This window comes from Salvelinus alpinus, chromosome 20 (genome assembly GCF_045679555.1).
Source record: "Salvelinus alpinus chromosome 20, SLU_Salpinus.1, whole genome shotgun sequence".
NCBI classification, from domain to species: domain Eukaryota; kingdom Metazoa; phylum Chordata; class Actinopteri; order Salmoniformes; family Salmonidae; genus Salvelinus; species Salvelinus alpinus.
In genome coordinates this window covers 33,135,592-33,158,277 of record NC_092105.1, presented here as the reverse complement: position 1 = coordinate 33,158,277, position 22,686 = coordinate 33,135,592, and the positions used below count along the sequence as shown (strand labels likewise).

General features: G+C 45.0%; 1 protein-coding gene across 3 annotated transcripts in view; it reads left to right on the top strand.

Moving 5' to 3' along the window:
• rif1 (replication timing regulatory factor 1) overlaps nucleotides 1-22,304 on the top strand; it is a 29,812-nt gene extending 7,508 nt beyond the window's left edge. For 2 of the 3 annotated variants that reach the window (XM_071355361.1, XM_071355362.1), the window contains exons 8-34: nucleotides 530-668; nucleotides 1,235-1,386; nucleotides 1,682-1,793; nucleotides 2,090-2,263; nucleotides 2,524-2,634; nucleotides 3,962-4,024; nucleotides 4,935-5,038; nucleotides 5,328-5,414; nucleotides 5,828-5,901; nucleotides 5,996-6,176; nucleotides 6,390-6,497; nucleotides 7,900-8,049; nucleotides 8,194-8,293; nucleotides 8,431-8,735; nucleotides 9,657-9,859; nucleotides 10,053-10,146; nucleotides 10,236-10,367; nucleotides 10,599-10,741; nucleotides 10,874-10,963; nucleotides 11,054-11,114; nucleotides 11,314-14,787; nucleotides 19,023-19,154; nucleotides 19,425-19,511; nucleotides 19,790-19,905; nucleotides 20,750-20,903; nucleotides 21,106-21,229; nucleotides 21,557-22,304. In XM_071355361.1, coding sequence (XP_071211462.1) covers nucleotides 530-668; nucleotides 1,235-1,386; nucleotides 1,682-1,793; nucleotides 2,090-2,263; nucleotides 2,524-2,634; nucleotides 3,962-4,024; nucleotides 4,935-5,038; nucleotides 5,328-5,414; nucleotides 5,828-5,901; nucleotides 5,996-6,176; nucleotides 6,390-6,497; nucleotides 7,900-8,049; nucleotides 8,194-8,293; nucleotides 8,431-8,735; nucleotides 9,657-9,859; nucleotides 10,053-10,146; nucleotides 10,236-10,367; nucleotides 10,599-10,741; nucleotides 10,874-10,963; nucleotides 11,054-11,114; nucleotides 11,314-14,787; nucleotides 19,023-19,154; nucleotides 19,425-19,511; nucleotides 19,790-19,905; nucleotides 20,750-20,903; nucleotides 21,106-21,229; nucleotides 21,557-21,822 — 6,936 coding nt within the window. In that variant the 3' untranslated portion in view covers nucleotides 21,823-22,304. The remainder of the gene's footprint in view (nucleotides 1-529; nucleotides 669-1,234; nucleotides 1,387-1,681; nucleotides 1,794-2,089; nucleotides 2,264-2,523; nucleotides 2,635-3,961; nucleotides 4,025-4,934; nucleotides 5,039-5,327; nucleotides 5,415-5,827; nucleotides 5,902-5,995; nucleotides 6,177-6,389; nucleotides 6,498-7,899; nucleotides 8,050-8,193; nucleotides 8,294-8,430; nucleotides 8,736-9,656; nucleotides 9,860-10,052; nucleotides 10,147-10,235; nucleotides 10,368-10,598; nucleotides 10,742-10,873; nucleotides 10,964-11,053; nucleotides 11,115-11,313; nucleotides 14,788-19,022; nucleotides 19,155-19,424; nucleotides 19,512-19,789; nucleotides 19,906-20,749; nucleotides 20,904-21,105; nucleotides 21,230-21,556) is intronic. The other variant, XM_071355363.1, reaches the window with a different exon arrangement.
• The last annotated feature ends 382 nt before the right edge of the window (nucleotides 22,305-22,686 follow it).

Sequence of the window (22,686 nt, the reverse complement as noted above, 5' to 3'; positions counted from 1 at the left end):
TTTTTGGACAAAAAGTTTCAGATTTTTGCAATGTTACGTAGATGGAAAAAAGCTGTCCTTGAAACAGTCTTGATATGTTCGTCAAAAGAGAGATCAGGGTCCAGAGTAACGCCGAGGTCCTTCACAGTTTTATTTGAGACGGCTGTACAACCATCAAGATTAATTGTCAGATTCAACAGAAGATCTCTTTGTTTCTTGGGACCTAGAACAAGCATCTCTGTTTTGTTCGAGTTTAAAAGTAGAATGTTTGCAGCGATCCACTTTCTTATGTCTGAAACACAGGCTTCTAGCGAGGGCAATTTTGGGGCTTCACCATGTTTCATTGAAATGTACAGCTGTGTGTCATCTGCATAGCAGTGAAAGTTAACATTATGTTTTCGAATGATATCCCCAAGAGCGCGAAGTTGTCGTACTTTTCTACTACGTAATGGTTAGGGAGTGAATTGGGCAGTGCATGTAATGATCTGCTTGGCTCTTCTTGGCTCTTCAGAAGTTGTATTGAAACACTGAATTGTGTTCCATCCCACAGCTGCTCCATAGAGGTGGTCCCTTCATCAACTCCCTGCTTGGCCTGGAGGAACTGGGCTTCCGTAGCTCCTCCCCAAACATCAAGAAGATCGCCTTCATTGCTTGGAAGAGCCTGATTGACAATTTCGCGCTCAACCCAGGTGTGTACAAGAAAACATTATGCTTTGACTTAATCCAGTTTAATTGAGTTGCTGCTTTTTAGTCTTTACTTTCATCCGCTGTTTTACTTTAAAATGTATTTTAATTGAGGTTTCTATGACGTGGTTTATAAGATACTCTAGTGAACATCCACTGAGTCCTCACACATTATTTTCTATGGAGATCATGTGCTAAGCGACTTGATTCTCACTGTTGAGTTAGGAAAGTTTACTAAAATATTACTCCTCAAACAGAAAACTATGAGGACCACTCAATAACAGTTGAACATGTTACTTTATGTATTCGTGGTTTAGGGAAGTTCAAAACCAGGGGTCTCCAACCTTTCCTAGCATGAGAGCTACTTTTAAATGATGAAACATGTCGTGAGCTAGCTTTCAAATAGGCACTCTGTATTTTCCAGAATTCCCTTTCCTGTTATATTTTTCATATTTTTCTGTTTTTCTCTCCTGTTCTATACGGACTGTAACTGTCTGCCTGTCTCCTCTGTACTGTAGAGATCCTGTTCTATACGGACTGTAACTGTCTGCCTGTCTCCTCTGTACTGTAGAGATCCTGTGCAGTGCCAAGCGTCTAAAGTTGCTGATGCAGCCCCTCAGCTCCATCCAGGTGAGGACTGAGGCCCTCCTGCTCACCAAGCTGGAGGTCTGGTGGTACCTGGTGGTCAAACTGGGAGCCAACTTGCCCGCACATTTTGAACAGGTACGGCTCGTGTTTCACCTACTGTTTTATGTACATGTTTATACTGCCCATTTTGAACAGGTACAACAAGCATTTCATCTTTATATTGGAATAACATAACCTGATAATGTGTTAGGACTCTGAGCAGGATTTGTTACTGGGGAATTAAGAGATTAATTTGAGAACCTGAATCTACTCATGTATTCTCTTATCTGACGTTTGCATGCGACGTTATCATTGCCCTTCGTTTTTAACCACACTAGTGGTTTTGTGAAGTAATGTGTTACTGTTGTTGACTAGTAGTCTGTGTTGTCAGGTTGGTGTACCTCTCCTCCAGTGCACCCTGGGCCCTGACTCGGCCCTGCCAGCCACTCCTTCCAGGAGCTCCAGCCAGTGCAGTGCTGCGGGGACCACTACTCCTAAATCTGGTACAGTCTCCCTCTGACTGCCTCCACCTACCTTCTATTGACTAGTACTGGCAAATATCATCTGCTGCTCGTTAGCGGTTTTGCTTTCAATTTGCATGCGTGACTTGCCGATATGTACTTGTATTTACCTAGTAGCGTATAGAACAGCATTACTTAATATTCTCATGTTGGATATACCTGACATGTGCCACCAGGAATTGTCTTGTGGAAACATTGGATGTAAAAAAATGTAACTGAATGTTTTACTCGTGAGATTCATACGTCATTGATGAATCACTCTTCCCCCGCCCCACCAGGTTCCCCAGCGTTCTCTAGCACTACGGTGCCCCGTCTGAACCTAAACACCAGTGTGGTGGTGGCCCAAGCCTACCCCTCCATCCAGCTGCTGGGACTAGAGATGTTGTTGCACTACCTCCTGGGGCCAGAAGTCACAACCGCTGCAGCCAAGAACAAGCTGACGCTCAGCCTGGGTGAGAGAAAAAGAGATATAATTGAGATATAGAATGGTTGCTACCACAATTTTATTTGCTGCTCTGTGGCGCTGTTTGAACATGATTTGCCCTTTGAACCTGTGGAGGTGTAGAACTAGTTTAATAAATGTTTGTGTTACCGTGGGATGACACACACATTACCCATGTGCAATGCCTGTAAAGTAAACTGTCAGATAAAAAATTATTGTTGGAACCTGCTTGCCTGTTTCTGACTTGACCTACCCTCTTTGTTTTCTCAGAACCTATTTCTCACCCCTTCCTGTCCAGCCCCTTCTCCTTCACCAAGCACGCCCCTCTGCTGATCACTGCTGTGCACGACAGCTTCATCTGCATCGGCAAAGACGCCCCAGGTACCTACCTGCCCTCAAGTAACTCACTGCAATTGACAAGAGCATAGTCTCAATGACAGCCATAATGGCTCTGACGACCATTTTGGCTCCTTTAGAGTAGGGATGTGGTAAAAAAAATCTATAGTTATTTTGGACGATATTATAGCGGTACTTGTAATTTTCTTTTTTGTTAAGTGGCATAGGCGTAACAAAAAATTGTGAGCCATCATGTTTTCAGCACTTTTTTCCATGACTGATCAAAACAAATTTTGAAGTGGATTTAATAAAGGACAACAATAACGGATTGTAACTTTCACCTGGATTAACCTGGTCAGTCTGTCATGGAAATAGCAGGTGTTCTTAATGTTGTGTTTACTCAGTGTATGGTGAGCAATATGTTTGGAACATCAAATTGCAATTAAATCGCTCTTTTGAATCACAATATATGTAGGATCCTGAGAATCACAATACATTTAGGATCCTGAGAATTACAATACATTTAGGATCCTGAGAATCACAATACATTTAGGATCCTGAGAATCACAATATATTTAGGATCCTGAGAATCACAATACATTTAGGATCCTGAGAATCACAATACATTTAGGATCCTGAGAATCACAATACATATCGTATCGGTACCTAATTATAGCAATAATACTGTATGGTGAGCTCCCAGGCAATTCCAGCCCTACAGTAGAGCCATTGTATGTAGTCTCGAAGACTGTTCCAGAGCCAGCCTCAGTGTATAGCTGTTTCTTCCTCTGCCAGTCAGGTAGCCAGGGAGAGGATATAAATCATCTATGGCCCAGTTAGGAAAAATATAAGCCTAACTTCCTTCCACTTTGCATGCTATTCAGCTGGCCTGTCCCCAAGAGCAGATGCCGCAGGCTCCAAAAATTCCCTAGTACAAGCTGCAGCATGCGGCATGCCAGGCCTGTAACACGTGTGTGTGAGAGGCTGCGTTTACACAGACAGCCTCATATTTGTATCACTAATTGGTCTTTTGACCAATCAGAGCGGCTCTGAGTAATATCTGATATCATTGGTCAAAAGACCAATTAGTGGAATAAATATCAGAATTGGGCTGCCTGTGTAAACGCAGCCAGAGAGAAGTACTCTCTCCATAAAAGGGATTGGATAGCTCTGGCTTGACTTGCTGCCGTGGAAGAGCTCCCTCACATCGACTAGTAATTGGAAACAGCCTCTGAGAGTCACCGCTTGGGGGTGGAGGAGAGTTGGGAGGAATGATTGTATGTGTAGAAGTGCATGTGTGGGGGGGGGGGGGGGGTTAAATGACTGTGCCACTTCATGTGGGGGACTCGCCTTTTCTCTCTATCCCCTGCAGATGCCTTGCTTGCCCTTATATGGAAGAACCTCGTCAGTTTCGTAAGCACAACGATTGATGCTGGTGAGTGCCGCGGTCCAACCACATCAGATTGGAGTTAGGGTTTCTTCTCTATCATGATTTAGGCCTGCAGTCTATCCAGGAAGCTCTGTAATCTCACTCACTGATGAGCTAGTTTCAGTCTTGGCTAGCTCCTCTATAGCAGTGTTTCCCAAACGTCTCCTCGTTACCCCCAACCGTTCCACTTACTTTATGTATTGCAGTACTGGCACAGCTGAGTCAACTAATGAAGGGCATGGTGATCAGTTGACCAGTAGGGTCATTTATAAGTGTGCTATTACTGGAATAAATCAAGTAAGTGGAACGACTGGAGCGGTTTGGGAAACATTGCTCCGTTGGAATGATAGACCATCATGCTGCGTGCCTCACTCTGCTTGGATGAGTAATGCCATAGTTTAACCTCACTCCATCTTCATTTAGTTGGCTAATATTGGGAAATGTTCTGTGGCTGCTGCTCTGTTTGACTGACCCTTCCAGCCATGGGGTCAGCCCTGCGGCCCCACACAGAGTACCAGAGCTGGGCCTGAGTCCTCTTTGTCAGGGGGGAGAGCAGAGACCCCAGCCTCCCCCCACCCCAGGCCCTACCCCACTGTCATCAGTTTAAGTCTGAGCGGACATCAGACCTTCGGGTCTGAAACCGCTGTGACGAGGAATGAAATCTGAGGGGCAAGACCCCAGTGATGACCTTCAAAAGAAATTACATAAATTAATCTCAAGTCTTGCCTTGATAACTTGCGTCCTTTCTCCTTGCCTCTTTCTCAAAAAGTAAATTCAAGGTCCCTCCCCTTGGACCTTCTCCAATGTGTTTTGAGAAGGTGGTGAGGAGAGAGGAAAGACCAATGGCGATCCACCCCTAGTATGTTGACTTTGTTTGTCTCTCATCCTGTCCCTTGTACCTGTGTTACTGTGACAGCAGGCAATAAGAAGGAAAGGCAGGGCTCTGAGGTGCTGACCTTGCTGCTACAGGCTCTACAGAGCATCATCTCCTCAGAAGCCCTCCCTGCCAACAGGGCTCTGGTAAGACCTGCCTCCACCACTGTACTACACCTACTCTTATTCTACAACACCTCCAACCAGGACTGGTCGTCTGGTAGCCCATGTTAGTGGAAACTAAAAGCTAAAGTCTTACTAACTTCTGTTAATGAGTCTGTTTTGGTCTAGGAGTTTTTCATACAAGTGTCAGTAGACCACCTTGAATGTAGATGTCCTGGATATCTCTCAATTCCCTGAAGCGCCACACTTAGCTTGTAAAAGGGGCTGCTTTAATGCTTTCAGTAGATGGTTTTCTTACTCACTCTCTCAACAGAGTCTGCTGGAATTGACAGTGAAGGGTATCCCTCAGAGAGTACTGGGATCTGCCTCTTACCAAGTGGGCAAAATGGATGTACTGAATGTGAGTTTCTGCCTCTTCTCTTTCTGTTCAGCTGTATGCAGGGTGTATCTGATTATGCTCTTGACACAGATCTAGGATCATTGGGAAAGGGACCATGTAAGCAACAGTTTCCATACGTAATAAACTGAAATGCAGTAGGTCCATCCTGTGGCTTCCTGCTAGCTCTGACTCCTTCCTTTGTTGCACACAATCTTAATCCCACCCGTGAAAGCCGAACTATAGAAGGTTCCCTGAGACATAGCTATAGACTCCTATGATGCCGTACTGATGACAACCCTGTGACCTGCTCTGTAACAACGTCTTCTCTTCACACATCCTGCAGTGTCTTTGATATGGGAGCCAGATGTGTTCTGAATTCTGTGTGTGGTCCTGTGTGTGGTGTGGTTACATTGTCTCCTCTGTCTCTGCCACAGGGAACCCCAGCCCTGTTCTTGATTCTCCTGTTCTACAACCACAGTCTGGTGGCAGGCTTCATAGAGGATGAGAGGTGGGTTTCCCCCTGTCTTACCATAAACAAATGTAGCAGCCACATGTCTTTTTCTGGTCTTATTTGAGTTGTATCTGTCTCTGCCCCCCCACAGGTTCTTCCTGTGTTTGGAGACACTGGTGAGTTGTGGTCTGTCCGGCCCCACGTCCCCCCTGGCGTTTGGGGAGGCGGTCCTGGGGACGGTTGGGCGCAGCGCGGGGACTCTGGGGAACAAAGAACAGCTTTGGAGGATGTGGAGCCTGGTGGTCAACCCGCTGACCGACACCATCACACAGGTTAGAAAGGGACACACCGTATAACTGACATCTGTTCATGTCATGTAAATGCTCTAGAACTGCACTGCATGCGATGCTTGTTTGTTTAGATGCAAGAACAATTTCGCCAAGGGGTCACCTTAAACAAATTATGATTTATATTTCCCCTACGTGTTGCATAGATGGAGATAGAGGTGGCGATTGGTTTAATAAGATTTTCCTCCCTCGTCACAGACCAATGAGGTGAACCAAGGGGACGCTCTGGAGCACAGCTTCAGTGCTGTGCTCACTGCCCTGATGTTCCCCATCATACACCTGCTACCTGGCAAGGTTCTGCCACAGGTGAGTCAGATGGCATACTGTATCCAGACCTGCCAACCTGCACGCATTTTGCGTTCCACGCATGCAATGTGAGGTCAATGTACGCTTGTATGGAAAAACGACCCTTGAATACACAACAATAGGCTTCTAGTTGGCACATTATGGTTTTTGACTCAACCGTCTGAAGTTGTTGGTGTTGGCCAAGCACATAACCACTTATTTCTAGTTGGTTCCTTAGCTAAGGTGTCAATACGACAAAGGTAGTTAGCTGCAGTGTTTGGTCAACTAAGCGAGAAACACTTTCTATCCCGCACATGCTTTGATATTTGCAACGGGAGTATGAGCAAGCGCATGGACAAGCAGAAACGATAATGTAGGCCTATGTTAATGAATCCGTTCTTGACCAGTCCTCTTAATATAGCTGTTAGGCCTATGTCAACAGTAGGCTGCGGATGTGATAGTCAGTTCACCAATGACGAGGCATGTTGAAAGAATGGTATCCTAGTTGTCAGACCGAACTAGATGGATGAGGTCGGGGATGGAGAACTGAAACAAGCTCATACAGGCTTAGTTCAGTTGTTTGATATTCCAGATAACCAACAGTAAGCTAGACTACGACAACATTCAGAAGAAGCCAGTTAACTTTTTCACCAGACTATCCAGATAGACACCTGTTAGAATAATCATCACCCCTACATTTAACCTAGAAAAATGTGGGTGTCATTGAGACCACCTCAATTTAATTTAGCATCAAACAAAACGTCTATGTTGCGTACATTGTTTGATATGTAAGTCTTTCAGGAAATGGCAGATACAGGTTTTTCAAAAATGCAAAATGCTCCAACTTCCTGAGGGGGGTAGTTGACTGACCCCCACCCACCCAACCAACCAACCGTAGGCCTACATCAGCACCATGTTGTCAGAAAATCCTAGGGAGAGCCCTGATGTGTACATTTTAAACGTATTTCTAGTTGGCTACCATAGACCAACCAAGTACCCATAAGTCTATAGACTACTATTCATACTGAGGCAGTCTGCCAACATCATAGTTAGGCAAAACAACTGTGCATTTGCCTATGATTTGAGCAGTGTGGGTTTCGCACGTGCGCCGTTGTGGGGGCCGGCGCCGTGCTGAAGTGGTAAAAATTGGTTGGCAGGTCTGCTTATCTTTTAAAAGATCATGCTATATGATTCTCCAATAAACCACGGTTGAACCTATTGAGTGCGTTGCTCTAATTTCAATCAATTCAAGTGAAGTACCTTACTGTCTGTGATCTGAGTGGATCAGTTTGAGAAAGGTGAGGAGGCGCAGATTCGCCTGTCTCATAATGAGGGCTGGAATGCAGGGTAGTTTGAAGATATGTGATTCTGCGTTGTCCCACTGCAATGTGGTCAATCTCAAACATGCTTTCTGCCTCTGTAGATGACTCAGAAGTCCATGCTGGGTACGTGGTGCAGGCTGTATAAGGTGTTTGCCCGCTGCTCTGCCCTGGTGGCCACGGCCGAGGAGAACGTCTGCTGTGAAGAGCTGTGTGTCAAGATGGCTGCCATATTGGACAGAAAGGCCCTGAAGGTAAGCGGGAGGGGACCGCTGCACTATACCCAACACCCAATGGTTATCTTATTTACCAGAGTTGGTAGCCTTTTGATGAATACTGTTGTCCAGTAGTTTGTTCAGATTCATTGAGCGTTCCATGCCCGTTTGTTTATTCTCCAGGTTCCAGCAACGTTGCATGCGGTTGCTAACATCCTCCTGGTCATCGCTGAGAGTGCAGACTTCTCTCCTTACACACCACAGTTTCAGCAGAAGATGAAATGTAAGATGCTTTTAGCACCGTTTTAACCAGAAATTTAAGTTTTAACCATATTTTAAAAACTGTTTTTATCACAAATGCAAGGTGTTTTTTAACTCAATGGGCTTGATGTTTACTTACCCTCCCCTTGTCCCTTCCAGCTCCCCACACCCATCTAACCTGGGTGCGTAAGAAAAGCAAGGCGCTGGGGAACCTGTCTACCTTCCAGACCCTGCTGGTTCAATCCCTTGAGGCCTTCAATGCACTGGAGGCCCATGAGACAGTCCCTAATGGTACAGGCCTAGCCCTGGTCTCCATCCTCTCTATCTTGTTCTCTAATCTGTCTCTGGGTACAGCCATCCAGGAGGCCCTAGCCTCTCTCTCACATCCCCTCGTAGCCCTCTATGAACAGGCTGGGAGGACTCCAAATGAGCAGCGCAAATGTACCTCAAGTCTTGGAGCAAAGGTGTGTTGAAATGTTTTCCATTTCGTTTCTTTATCTGTACTGGATCTCTATATAAACTACTGCATTAATGTTATATACTGAACAAAATATAAATGCAACAATTTCAACTATTTTACTGAATTAAAGTTCATATACGGAAATCGGTCAATTGAAATGCATTCATTAGGCTCTAATCTATGGATATCACATGACTGAGCGGGAGCGCAGCTATGGGTGTGGGCCTTTCAGGGTATAGGCCCTCACACTTGGGAGCCAGGCCAATCAGAATTAGATTTTCCCCACAAAAGGGCTTTATTACAGACAGAAATACTCCTCAGTTTCATCCCTTGTCCGGTGTGGCTGGTCTCAGACAATCCCGCAGGTGAAGAAGCCAGATGTAGAGTTTCTGGGCTGGCATGGTTACACGAGGTCTTTGTTTTTGAGGCCGGTTGGATGTACTGGCAAATTCTCTAAAACGGCATTGGTAGAGAAATTAACATTAAATTCTCTGGCAACATTTCTGGTGGACATTGCTGCAATCAGCAAGCCGGTTGCACGCTCCCTCAAAACTGACCAAACTTCCAATTTTTTAGGGTGGCCTTTTATTGTCCCCAATACAAGGTGCACCTATGTAATGATCATGCTGTTTAATCAGCTTGTTGATATGCCACACCTGTCAGGTGGATGGATTATCTTGGCAAAGGAGAAATGCTCACGAACAGGGATGTTAACAAATTTGAGAGAAATAATCTTGCTGCGTATGTAGCATTTCTGGGATTTTTTATTTCAGCTCATAAATCATGGGACCAACACTTTACATGTTGCGTTTATATTTTTGTTCAGTTTCTAAGTAATTGATTCTTTCTTTGCATGCTTCATATCTTTAACTGATCGTCTGTGTCTCGGTGCTAGTCTCACTATAAGTGTGTTCTTTCCCTGCAGCTGGAGAAGCTCCTGAGTGATGTCTTGGGGTGCCTGCAGATCCGTTCAGCCCTGGCCTATGATGATGAGCTGCTGTCCCTGCTGTCCCCCTTGCTCTGTGTCCTGTTCCTCCATCGACGCAAGCAGGTCCGCTCCTTAGCTGCACAGTTCTGGAATGCAACCTTCGCCAACACTCTGGTCCTCGTCTATCCAGAGGAACTCAAGTAAGAATCTGTTTGGGCGTTAAGTTGAGCCATATTATATTTATGGGGTGATTTCCTGGACCAGTACCATATTCAGTGGAGAATCTCCAATAAAACTGCTTTAAAGTCCAGCAATGTATTTATCTGGGTCCTGAAAACTGGCCCTAAACCGACCCTAAAGGTTTTCGTGTTTGCTAATGTTTGTTTTTTCCAGGCCGGTGTTGAGCCAGGTGAAGCAGAACACTCCTATCCTTCTACCTGGGTTTCAGTCTGTTGAAGTTCCAGATGAGCTCAGTGGACAGTACTCGGTGAGTGTTTTCCATGTTGAATAAGTCAAATTGCCGCAGGTTTCATATGAATGGTGTAATAATCCCTGGATTATGTTTTGTGGATGCAGAGTGAGAGCTCTCAGCTGGAGACCAAACTGAGTGGAGTACATGTCACTTCTGGGGTGAAGAGAGATTCTCTACTGCCCAGGGCTGAGGAGATGAAGGACAGGAACTCCAACACCTCTACCAAGCCCGTCTCTGTAAGTGCTGCTTTTACCCAGTCATTTCCTGTGTATGAATTCCATTTCAATTCCCCACATTGAGGAAAAATGGAATTGACTCAATTGAAATGGAATTCTTTATTCTCTGAACCCCATGACCAAATCTTGTGCTAGGCAGCTTTCTTACAAAGGCTGTCAAAACACAGTAAGTTGTCTCTATTGCCACCATTTGCATCATATTAGAGCTGACTTTTATTCCCTCCCTATCAGACAAAACTTGACTTTGGTTCTCACAAGCTGCCTCGCAGAGAGGAACTGGAGGAGCAGGCCTCGATAGACTTTGTGTTCATCCCCCCTGAGACCAAGGAGAGAGTTCTCACTGAGCACCAGAAAGAGGTCAAGAGAACCAAAAGGTCAGTTTCGGGCAAATCAACTATGTTAATTTAAATCTCTTTGTCGTCTCTTTTTTTATTTTTGCCTTATTTAGACAAATCAACAAACATTTTCTCACTGTATAATGCTTTTGTATGGGTTTTATTCTAAAGGGTTGACATCCCTGCCATGTACAACAACCTGGATGCTTCCCTTGATACCACAGTCTTCACCCAGTACACACAGAGTCAGGAGGAATCACTGTAAGTAGTTGGCTGCTGCCGTTACACTGTATACCACTAATCTATCAACATTGGGGGACCCAGTGGTTAAAACATGAATATCTTTTTCAGGGACAAATTACCAGCAGATGAGCAAGCCGAAGATGCCGCTAAAGATGAGGGTAAATCAGAGGTAAAGAGAATCTAACAACAAAAGTTATTAATTGTTACATTTACCCCCGAGGTCTGAATTATGATTTTTTTTTTGGCCCTGATGAACTGTTTTCATTTAAATTAAAACATAAAAGCCATGAAAGCTAACAGCCTTTTTCCTCAAACGCAAAAGAAAGTGAAAATACAAATCAAATGTCTCTGCATTCTTTTCTCCACAGGGTAATGTGAAAATGGATGAAGCTTCTGAGGTTTTGGCAAAAGACACCCAGGAATATATCAGTCCAACCAATGAGATGGCAGAACCGGCAATGGAAGAGGAGCCTGCTGAGGAAGTACTTCTTGAGTCTGCAGATGTTTCCATGGAGGATGCCAATGAAGACGTTCCGTTGGAGGACTCCGATGTTGCCATGGAGTCTAGAGAAGAGGGCACCAGCCCAATTCTTTCTGGCGGCTCTGATATCATCTCAGGGACACCTAAGAAACACAACAGTCGTCGCCAGTCCTTCATCACTCTGGAGAAGTATGCTGAGGGGAAGCCTGCTAGTCCTGCCAGCGTGGTGAAGTTTACAGGCCCCCTCACCAGGACCTTGGACAGCCAGGAGCAGGAGCCTGCCTCTCAGAAACCATCGGCAGAGACTGAGGCTGACACAGACCGACAGGACTCCCAGGAGACTGAACAAGTAAGACACAAAAGCTCCAGGAATGAGTCTTTCCTAAAGGAGGGAGAGGAACACAAATCTTCAGAAAACAAAAAGGAATCTGAAGTTGAGATAATCGCTGAGAAACGGTCAAGTGAAACCACAGAGGACGATGTCATCCCAGACACCCAGACTCAGGTGGAAGTACTGAAGGAAGTTCCAGTTCCTGCAGTTGAAGAAGTAATGGGAAACAACGGTCAGGAAGAAGAGGAATCTAAAGGTCTTTTGGAAGATTCTACCAGCTCCCAGTCCACTCTGAGCCAAGGTGAACCAAGGCGGTCCGGACGGCGGAGGAGTAGGCCGCTGAGACCAGGAGAGGACGCAGAGGAACAAGATGATATAGACAAACGGACAAAGTCTCAACCTGGAGAGGATGTGAGTCAAACTGATTCACAAAAGACTACTCCCTCTCTTGCCAGTCCAACTGATAGTCAGTCACAAAGTAGAGCCAGCAGGAGAAGTAAGCTGGCTGTTGAGGAGGATGGTGGAAAAGACAAGCTGAGAACGAGAAGTCACAAGGAAGTGAGTGAGTTGAGTCAATCAAATTCACAGGTTGCCACACCTTCACCTGCTGGTGATAGCAACAGCCAATCACAGGGTTGGAGGAGCAACAAATTGGTCAGGGAATCAGAGACAAAAATAAAAGACAAACGGAAGAGGAGAGGTGTTGCAAAGGAAGAGCTCAGTCAAAGTGACTCCCTAACGGTCACTGCCTCTGATAATGATAGCCAATCACAGAGTAGACGTAGTCAGAGGAGTAAGCTGGCTGTGGAAGTAGAGGATGATGGCAATCAGAAACAAAAGGGTAGTAAGGCTCAGAAGGAGAAGCCAAGTCAAACAGATTCACATGTAGCCACACCATCTCAACTAGAGAGTCAGTCACAGGGTAGAACAAGCAGGAGCAAGGCCGTCAGTGATTCGGAGGAGTTTGATCTCCTAGACAAGGTTGAAAAGCAGTATCCTACTGAGGAGGAGCAAAGCCAAAGTGATTCTCAGATGGCCACACTATCTCCTGCTGCTCAAACAGGAGATGAACAATCACAGGGTAGATCAAGCAGGAGGAGTAAATTGGTCACAGAGTCCGAAGAACAGGGTAAAGACAAACAGAAGAGAAGAGTTGGCACGGAAAACACACTCAGTCAAATTGACTCAAAGATCACCACACCTTCAGCCACATCTTCAGTCACTCCAAAAGACAGCCAGTCACAGGGTAGAGCAAGCAGGAAAAGCAAGGTGCCCCTCGAAGTGGCTGAGTTGGAGGACAAAACAAGTCCAAATGTGGCCACTGATTCAGCAGCAGCACCCGAGATGAGCCAGACTGATTCTCAGGTCACTCCTTCCGCCACCAGACAAACAGACAGCCAGCCAAGGCCCAGAGGCAGATCCAGTAAGAGAAGCAAGTTAGAGGAACAGGTGAAGGCCAGCAGCAGCCCTATGCCAACCCCCACCATAGAGACTGAGTGCTCCCAGGTGGCAGACCAGGCTGGAACACAGGAATCCTCCCAAGGAAGCAGAAGGACTACGAGACAGAAAGCTTCCCAGGGCTTTCTGTCCTCCAACATGGAGAACTTGGAGTCAGACGCTTCAGAGACCCAGGAGGATGCCCAGAAACCCAAGAAGAGAGGCAGGAATCCCAAATCCACTGAAGCTCTTCCAAGCCCACTTGCTACTGTTGGATCAGGAGAGCCAGGGGCTTACCAAGAGATCCCAATGGATAGTTCAGAATCTTCTCTAAAGTCTGAATCTGAAAAGTCAGACTTGCAAAACCCATTGAGTGAGGCCTTAAAAGTTAAGATTCCTCAGGATGTGGATGAAACCATTAAAAGTATCAACTCCCTTAAACCTCAAATGGATGTTCTGAAACTTCCTCTGATAACAAATAACGATATGGGGCAGAGGGAGACTAACACTGAGATGGTAGATCTAGAGGGTGAGTGTGAGAATACTAAGCTGCCATCTCAATTGATCGACTCTTCATTAAAACTTGAGCTAGAACAACTGAAGAGTCAGCATTTGTGCATATCCCCACGGAAGAACCTCAAAACAGTCTCTTCTCAGGAGGGTGTCCATAGTGACGTTGGGTGTGAAGGGCCAACACGGCTCCAAAATAAGCTCCTCACTGACTCTGAGCAGGCCAACTCTCCAGTGCCTTCCGCTGATGGATATTCAGTCTCAGGATATGAAAGTGTATTACTTGAACCAAACAAACTATCTACCCCTCCCATCTCCAGTGGACTCCCCACAGATACTTCACCCAGCGAAGCTGCAGAGGAGAAACTGAGCCTGAGTCTTCAGGTTGCTGAGTCTTCAGGGGAGAAGCTTGTAGATGTGCCTAAGCCTGTGACTGTGTCCAGTGAGGAGGTGACAGAGGAGCAGATGGGAGAAGACAAGGAGAACCGACATCCAGAGTCTACTAACAATGTTCTAGAGGAGGACCAACCAGAAGAGGATGTTTTCATGTCTACTGTGCATACCCAACCAGAGGGCTTCAATGCCTTAGATGAGGCGCAACAGGAGGAGCAGTACACATGTATTAAAGGCCAGCCAGAATCTGACAACACCTCTACTAGGACCAGAGAAAACGACACAGAGTCTCAGGCGAACGACGTTCAAGATATCACTCCTCTCCAAGAGAGGGCAAAAATGAATACGGTTCCAGGTCTTGAGTGTGAAGAAGAGGACGGTGAAGAAACTCAGATAAACAATAACGACCTAGCTCTACATCCTCTAGACTCTGTTGCCCCTCTGACCTTCGACACTTGCGAAGCACCAGTGCCTCTACATCATCCAAGTACTTCTAAAGACGTGTTGTGCCAAGATTCGCCTCCCAAGCAGAAGGGCTTGGAGGCTATGATGGGTTTGGAGGTGGGCCAGAGCCCCAGCAGTGGCAGGATCAGGGGTATGTGGACCCCCTCAGCCTCCCCCTCCACCTCTATACTGAAGAAGGGACAGAAAAGACAAATAGAAGAGGAGAGTCCTTCACCTTTCACTAAGGTAACATGATCCGGTGTACTTAATCTATGAAGATTTACACAAATCATACTATGGTTACAAAGCGTTCTTTAAGATACATTTACATTACAGTGCATTCGGAAAGTATTCAGACCCATTGACTTTTTCCACATTTTGTTACGTTACATCCTTATTCTATAATGGATTAAATAGTTTTTAGACATTTTTGCGAACCTGTTACTTAAACAAAAATGGAAATTTACGTAAGTATTCGGACACTACTCGGTACTTTGTTGAAGCACCTTTGGCAGTGATTACAGCCTCAAGTCTTGGGTATGACGCTACAAGCTTGGCACACCTGTATTTGGGGAGTTTCTCCCATTTTTCTCTGCAGATCCTCTTGAGCTCTGTCAGGTTGGATGGGGAGCGTTGTTGCACAGTTATTTTCAGGTCTCTACAGAGATGTTAGATTGGGTCCGGGCTCTGGCTGGGCCACTCAATGATATTCAGGGACTTGTCCCAATGCCACTCCTGCGTTGTCTTGGCTGTGTGCTTAGGGTTGTTGTCCTGTTGGAAGGTGAACCTTTGCCCCAGTCTGAGGTCCTGAGTGCTCTGGAGCAGGTGTTCATCAAGGATCTCTCTGTAATTTGCTCCATTCATCTTTCCCTCGATCCTGACTAGTCTCCCCAGCCCTGCTGCTGAAAAACATCCCCACAGCAAGATGCTGCCACCACCATGCTTCACTGTGGGGATGGTGCCAGGTTTCCTCCAGACGTGATGCTTGGCATTCAGGCCTAATAATTCAGTCTTGGTTTCATCAGACCAGGGAATATTGTTTCTCTTGGTCTGTGAGTCTTTAGGTGTCTTTTGGCAAACTCCAAGCGGGTTGTCATGTGCCTTTTACTGAGGAATGGCTTCCGTTTGGCCACTCTACCATAAAGGCCTGATTGGTGAAGTGCTGCAGAGATGGTTGTCTTTATGGAAGATTCTCCCAGAGTGACCATTGGGTTCTTGGTCACCTCCTTGACCAAGGCCCTTCTCCCCCAATTGCTCAGTTTGGCCGGGCGACCAACTCTAGGAAGAGTCTCAGTGGTTCCAAACTTCTTTCATTTAAATTAAGAATGATGGAGGCCACTGTGTTCTTGGGGACCTTCAATGCTGCAGAAATTGTTGGTGTCCTTCCCAGATCTGGGGCGGCAAGTAGCCTTGTGGTTCAAGCATTGGACTAGTAACCGAAAGGTTGCAAGATCGAATCCCCGAGCTGACAAGGTAAATAATCTGTTCTGCCCCTGAACAAGGCAGTTAACCCACTGTTCCTAGGCCGTCATTGAAAATAAGAATTTCTTCTTTAAAAAAATATATATATTTCACCTTTATTTAACCAGGTAGGCAAGTTGAGAACAAGTTCTCATTTACAATTGCGACCTGGCCAAGATAAAGCAAAGCAGTTCGACACATACAACAACACAGAGTTACACATGGGGTAAAACAAACATACAGTCAATAATACAGTAGAAAAATAAGTCTATATACAATGTGAGCAAATGAGGTGAGATAAGGGAGGTAAAAGGGGGGGGAAAAGGCCATGGTGGCGAAGTAAATACAATATAGCAAGTAACACACTGGAATGGTAGATTTGCAGTGGAAGAATGTGCAAAGTAGAGATAGAAATAATGGGGTGCAAAGGAGCAAAATAAATAAATACAGTAGGGGGAGAGGTAGTTGTTTGGTCTAAATTATAGATGGGCTATGTATAAGTGCAGTGATCTGTGAGCTGCTCTGACAGCTGGTGCTTAAAGCTAGTGAGGGAGATAAGTGTTTCCAGTTTCAGATTTTTGTAGTTCGTTCCAGTCATTGGCAGCAGAGAACTGTAAGGAGAGGCAGCCAAAGGAAGAATTGGTTTTGGGGGTGACCAGAGAGATATACCTGCTGGAGCGCGTGCTACAGGTGGGTGCTGCTATGGTGACCAGAGAGATATACCTGCTGGAGCGCGTGCTACAGGTGGGTGCTGCTATGGTGACCAGCGAGCTGAGATAAGGGGGGACTTTACCTAGCAGGGTCTTGTAGATGACCTGGAGCCAGTGGGTTTGGCGACGAGTATGAAGCGAGGGCCAGCCAACGAGAGCGTACAGGTCGCAGTGGTGGGTAGTATATGGGGCTTTGGTGACAAACCGGATGGCACTGTGATAGACTACATCCAATTTGCTGAGTAGAGTGTTGGAGGCTATTTTGTAAATGACATCGTCGAGGATCGGTAGGATGGTCAGTTTTACAAGGGTATGTTTGGCAGCATGAGTGAAAGATGCTTCATTGCGAAATAGGAAGCCAATTCTAGATTTAACTTTGGATTGGAGATGTTTGATGTGAGTCTGGAAGGAGAGTTTACAGTCTAACCAGACAACTAGGTATTTGTAGTTGTCCGCATATTCTAAGTCAGAACCGTCCAGAGTAGTGATGTTGGACGGGCGGGCAGGTGCAGGCAGCGATCGGTTGAAGAGCATGCATTTCGTTTTACTTGTATTTACAATTGGAGGCCACGAAGGAGAGTTGTATGGCATTGAAGCTCGTCTGGAGGTTAGTTAACAGTGTCCAAAGAAGGGCCAGAAGTATACAGAATGGTGTTGTCTGCGTAGAGGTGGATCAGAGACTCACCAGCAGCAAGAGCGACATCATTGATGTATACAGAGAAGATAGTCGGTCCAAGAATTGAACCCTGTGGCACCTACATAGAGACTACCAGAGGCCCGGACAACAGGACCTCCGATTTGACACACTGAACTCTATCAGAGAAGTAGTTGGTGAACCAGGCGAGGCAATAATTTGAGAAACCAAGGCTGTTGAGTCTGCCGATAAGAATGTGGTGATTGACAGAGTCGAAAGCCTTGGCCAGGTCAATGAATACGGCTGCACAGTATTGTTTCTTATCGATGGTGGTTAGGATATCGTTTAGGACCTTGAGCGTGGCTGAGGTGCACCCATGACCAGCTCTGAAACCAGATTGCATAGCGGAGAAGAAATGGTGGGATTCGAAATCGTCATTACCGATTATCTGTTTGTTGACTTGGCTTTCGAAGACCTTAGAAAGGAAGGGTAGGATAGATATAGGTCTGTAGCAGTTTGGGTCAAGAGTGTCCCCCCCCTATGAAGAGGGGGTTGATCGCAGCTGCTGTCCAATCTTTGGGAATCTCAGACGACACGAAAGAGAGGTTGAACAGGCTAGTAATAGGGGTTGCAACAATTTTGGCAGATCATTTTAGAAAGAAAGGGCCCAGATTGTCTAGCCCGGCTGATTTGTAGGGGTCCAGATTTTGCCGCTCTTTCAGAACATCAGCTGACTGGATTTGGGAGAAGGAGAAATGGGGAAGGCTTGGCGAGTTGCTGTGGGGGGTGCAGTGCTGTTGACCCGGGTAGGGGTAGCCAGGTGGAAAGCTGGATATGCTTATTGAAATTCTCAATTATAGTGGATTTATCTTAACTGACTTGCCTAGTTAAATAAAGGTAAAAAATCTGTGCCTTGACATAATCCTGTCTCTGAGATTTATGGACAATTCCTTCGACCTCATGGCTTGGTTTTTGTTCTGACATGCACTGTCAACTGTGGGACCTTATATAGACAGGTGTGTTCCTTTCCAATCAATTGAATTTACCACAGGGCTCCTGAGTGGCATAGCAGTCTAAGGCACTGCATCTCAGTGCTAGAGGCGTCACTACAGACCCTGGTTTGATTCCAGGCTATATCACAACCGGCTGTGATTGGGAGTCCCATAGGGCGGCGCACAATTGGCCCAGTGTTGTCTGGGTTAGACCGGATTAGGCCATCATTGTAAATAAGAATTTGTTCTTAAATGACTTGCCTAGTTAAATAAAGGTTAAATAAATCAACAGCTGGACTCCAATCATGTTGTAGAAATATTTCAAGGATGATCAATGGAAACAGGAGGCACCTGAGCTCAATTTCGAGTCTCATAGCAAAGGGGTGAATACTTCAAAAATGTCTAAACTTGTTTTGTCTTTATGGAGTACTGTGTGTAGATTTGAGGATTTAAAAAATATATATATTTAAGCAATTTTAGAATACGGCTTTAACGTAACAAAGCGGGAAAACTAAAGCGGTCGGAATACTTTCTGAAGGCACTGTATGCATTTATTAGAATTATCTGCATTTCACTAAATCAGTATGAATTCAAAATTACATACAGTTGAAGAGAAACCTTGATGTATCTAAAATGGCATTAGCAAGTTCTGAAAACAGTGTTAAATTAATCTATATTTTGCAGTCTCGACGAGTATCATTTGCCGACCCAATCCAACACCAGGAGCTGGCAGATGACATTGACCGTCGCAGCCCGATCATCCGATCCAGCTCCCCAAGAGCCAAAACTGCCAGCAGCAGCATCACTCAGCCTAAGGTATATGCTCCACTAGTGATGTTTATTAAATGTCATTTTATATACTTTGCACAAAATCCTTATAGGCTTGATTTAGGGTTAAGAATGTGCCACTTGGACTTTCGCGTAAATCATTCATCGTCATCAATGGGAGACACTGTGTAGAATATGTTAGTTAATCATGCAGATATCAAGTGAGAATACCACTCTATAAGTGGCCAGAACTTTGCTGTTATTTTTTTTGATGTCTTACATTTTGACTCTTAGCCTAACCTCTGCTCTATATTGCAGTATATCACAACACCAACAAAGGGCCTACTGATCCTTAGTCCACGCAATCTCTGCAGCCCGGGGTACAAGAGCTCCAAGAAATGCCTGGTATGTATACCCAGATACACAGGAAATACCCAAGTTATTTTCAGACATGATCATAAATGCAACACGGTTTACCTTTTTAAATCCAAATTCAATCATTTTTAACCAAATGTATCCGATTTATAGAAACCTTATTATCAAGAACAAGGACATTCATTTTACTGCATACAGAAATGCATGATATCTCAAAGTGCATGATTGTTGTGCATCACATTTTTGAAGAACAAGTGCATGAGTCCAATTCCTTTGATCAGTGGCTGACTTGATGAATGTTGTTTCAGATCTCAGAGATGAGCCAGGAGCCAAGGCCCATCCCTAAGGACTGTGTGTACCCGGCCCTGGTCGGCTGTTCTACGCCTGTGGAGGCGGTACTGCCTCAGATCACCTCCAACATGTGGTGAGGACATAAATCCCTATATGATAGAAAATGTTTCTGGCTGGCTAAATCTGACATACTAGCTAGGTTTCCATCCAATTGACAACAGATTTTCATGTGAATGTTCTAAAATCTGCATAAAAACAATATGTGCATTTTCACACCAGAGGTTTCCATCAAATTGACTTGTGGATAAAATGCAGTGTGTTGATAACGTAGTGTACATACAATTTTTTGGGGGGCGGTTTAATGTACCCCCCCCCCCCCCCCCCCAAATATCCTACATGTTGATGATTATGGACAAGAGAGCGAGATTCTTTTTAGTTGTCAAATGGCAGCCAAGTATCGATCATCAGGTCACCAGAATAAGACCCTCAATATTTATTGAAAGGAGCATCAAGCTCATCACTGTGCACTTTCACCCTGTGAAGTTCATCATAATATATTTCATCTGTAGCATAACAAACTGCATGCTTTCCTGAGTCGTAGTGGGAGGACCAGACTACATATCGCGTTTACTTCAATATGATGGTTTTATATCAATATTGTCGCATAAAGGCGTTTCCGCCATCATTTCTCGCTTAATTAATTTTACCAACACAAAGTTCCCATGTAGTCTAGCATATTGTTTTGTCGACATTTGGAAGACAATTTTCTGTTTCCATCAGGCCTGTCTTGACATTTTTTATCCGACATTTACTTTACGCATTAAAAGGTTGCCAGAAATTTTGATTTATTTGCATTGTCCCTGTCAAATAAACCTAATAAAAGTGTTGCTGACATCCAAAACTTTATAGTGGACCGTTTGGGATCTTTCCCCCTTGACATGGAGAGATTTATTTTTAAATTTTCTCTCTTCCTATAGGCCTCGTGGTTTTGGTCATCTTGTGCGTGCCCGTAATATCAAAACGGTTGGAGACCTCAGTGCTCTCACACCCAGCGAAATCAAGAACCTTCCCATTCGCTCGCCAAAGATCTCTAATGTGAAGACAGCACTTAAAACATACCACGAACAGCAGGTAATGCCTAAAACTTTCAAAACTAACTTTCCACCACCTTCTAAAAAATGAAAATGAAAAATGAAAATGAAATCTCTTCTGTTCACCTTATCTTACCAGATAAATAATTGTCCTACATAGATTATAACTGCAGATAAAACCCACCTGAACTGATGCCACCTGTTTGGGCTGTATCTGACTGTTTGCCTTGTCCTTGCTTCAGCGGAAGGGCCGTAGTGATGAGTTGAAGAGTTTTGAAGAGATGGAGAACATGACATCAGAGCTGGAGGAGCCAACCCTTCCTCAGAACCAGGAAGAGGAGGACAAGACTCCTGGAGAGGCCCTCGGTGAGTTCCTACCAAATACACTACACTTTGGAAAAATGTCCTAATGATGATGGTTTTGTTGGTGCCAAGCAATTTGAATTGAATATTTTACTTTAACAATCAATCACATTTCTAGCCCTTTTAAAAGCAACAGTTGTCACAGTGCTGTACTGTAACCCAGCCTAGGCCACAGTTGAATTACTGTTTTATTTGTTTTTAGATCACAATGCCGCAAAACATCTTTATATTTTTCTATAAACCTTCAATCTAGTTTAAGCGATCTGTAGTATTACTAATACCGCTCGTCTTCAGTATGTCATACATGGTCTTCTCTGATCCCTGCTGTAGCCACAGAGATGTTGGATGAGCCAGTGTCCATGGAGCAGGGTCCAGAGGAGAGACTGGACCAGAGCAGGCCTGACCACCAGAGGCCTGAGGGGGATCTTCTGTTGGAGGTGGAGTCCCTGGGAGCTCGTCTAGCTGGGGAGGAACTGAGCCGCTGCTCCCCTGACCAGCTTGTTCAGCTCCATGATAAGCTGGGAGAGATGATGAAGAATGTAGTGGTGCAGCTGCAGAGCAGACTACTTTCTCAGAACAAGGACAGTGGACTCTGATCAAAACGGTCTACGGGGTTTGGATTGCCCGACGTGACGTCAATTGAGGGTGCCTATTGACATTAGTGTTTGAATTTTTAGAGATTTTTTTATATGGGTGGCCAGGCCCCTCAGCCCCCATGGACTTCGAACCTGAACACCCCAATCGCTGTTTTTCCTATTACACTCTTAAGAGTTAATCAGGACTGTGCTACAAGTTGACTAGGATCTATGTTTTTAACTCCTGTTGTCTTTGTCCTTTTTCCATGTCCTGATGGGTGAGGGAGGTGTTTTATAAATGCTCACTACTTTACTTATCTTTTTAGCCTGAAAGGTTGGGTGATGATGATTAACTGTCGCTATGGTAAGAGTGAAAGGGAAGCATGGTCTCTGATTGGCTGTTCCAAGACTTTGCCATGAATTGACATTTTAGCAATAAATACTGGCCAGGAGGGTGGCACTTTTTACATTTTGCATACATAAATAAAGGATGCGAAAACGTATGAGGGTACTTTTTTTTGCGTACTTAAGTAAAGCATGCGAACCCTTATGAGGGCAATTATTTTGGATGTATAGGGGGATGGAAAGTGTAATGGTCTATTTTTATGCTTACAGTCGGTGGGCATCATATTTTGAATTGATGACTCTTAAGGGCTTTCCAGACGAGCAGCGGCCCATTCATTTTCAATGGAGCTAAAACAGCCTACGTGGTGATATGTTAGCACTTACGTGCAACAGCAGGACCAGGAAGCTAACTTGCCACAGGCCCAGCCATTCAGAATGAGTTTTTCCCCACAAAATGGCTTTAATACAGAAATACTCCTCAGCAGCTGGGATCTTTAAATTAAGGTAATGAAAAATGGGACATTGAGTTTATATTTTTGG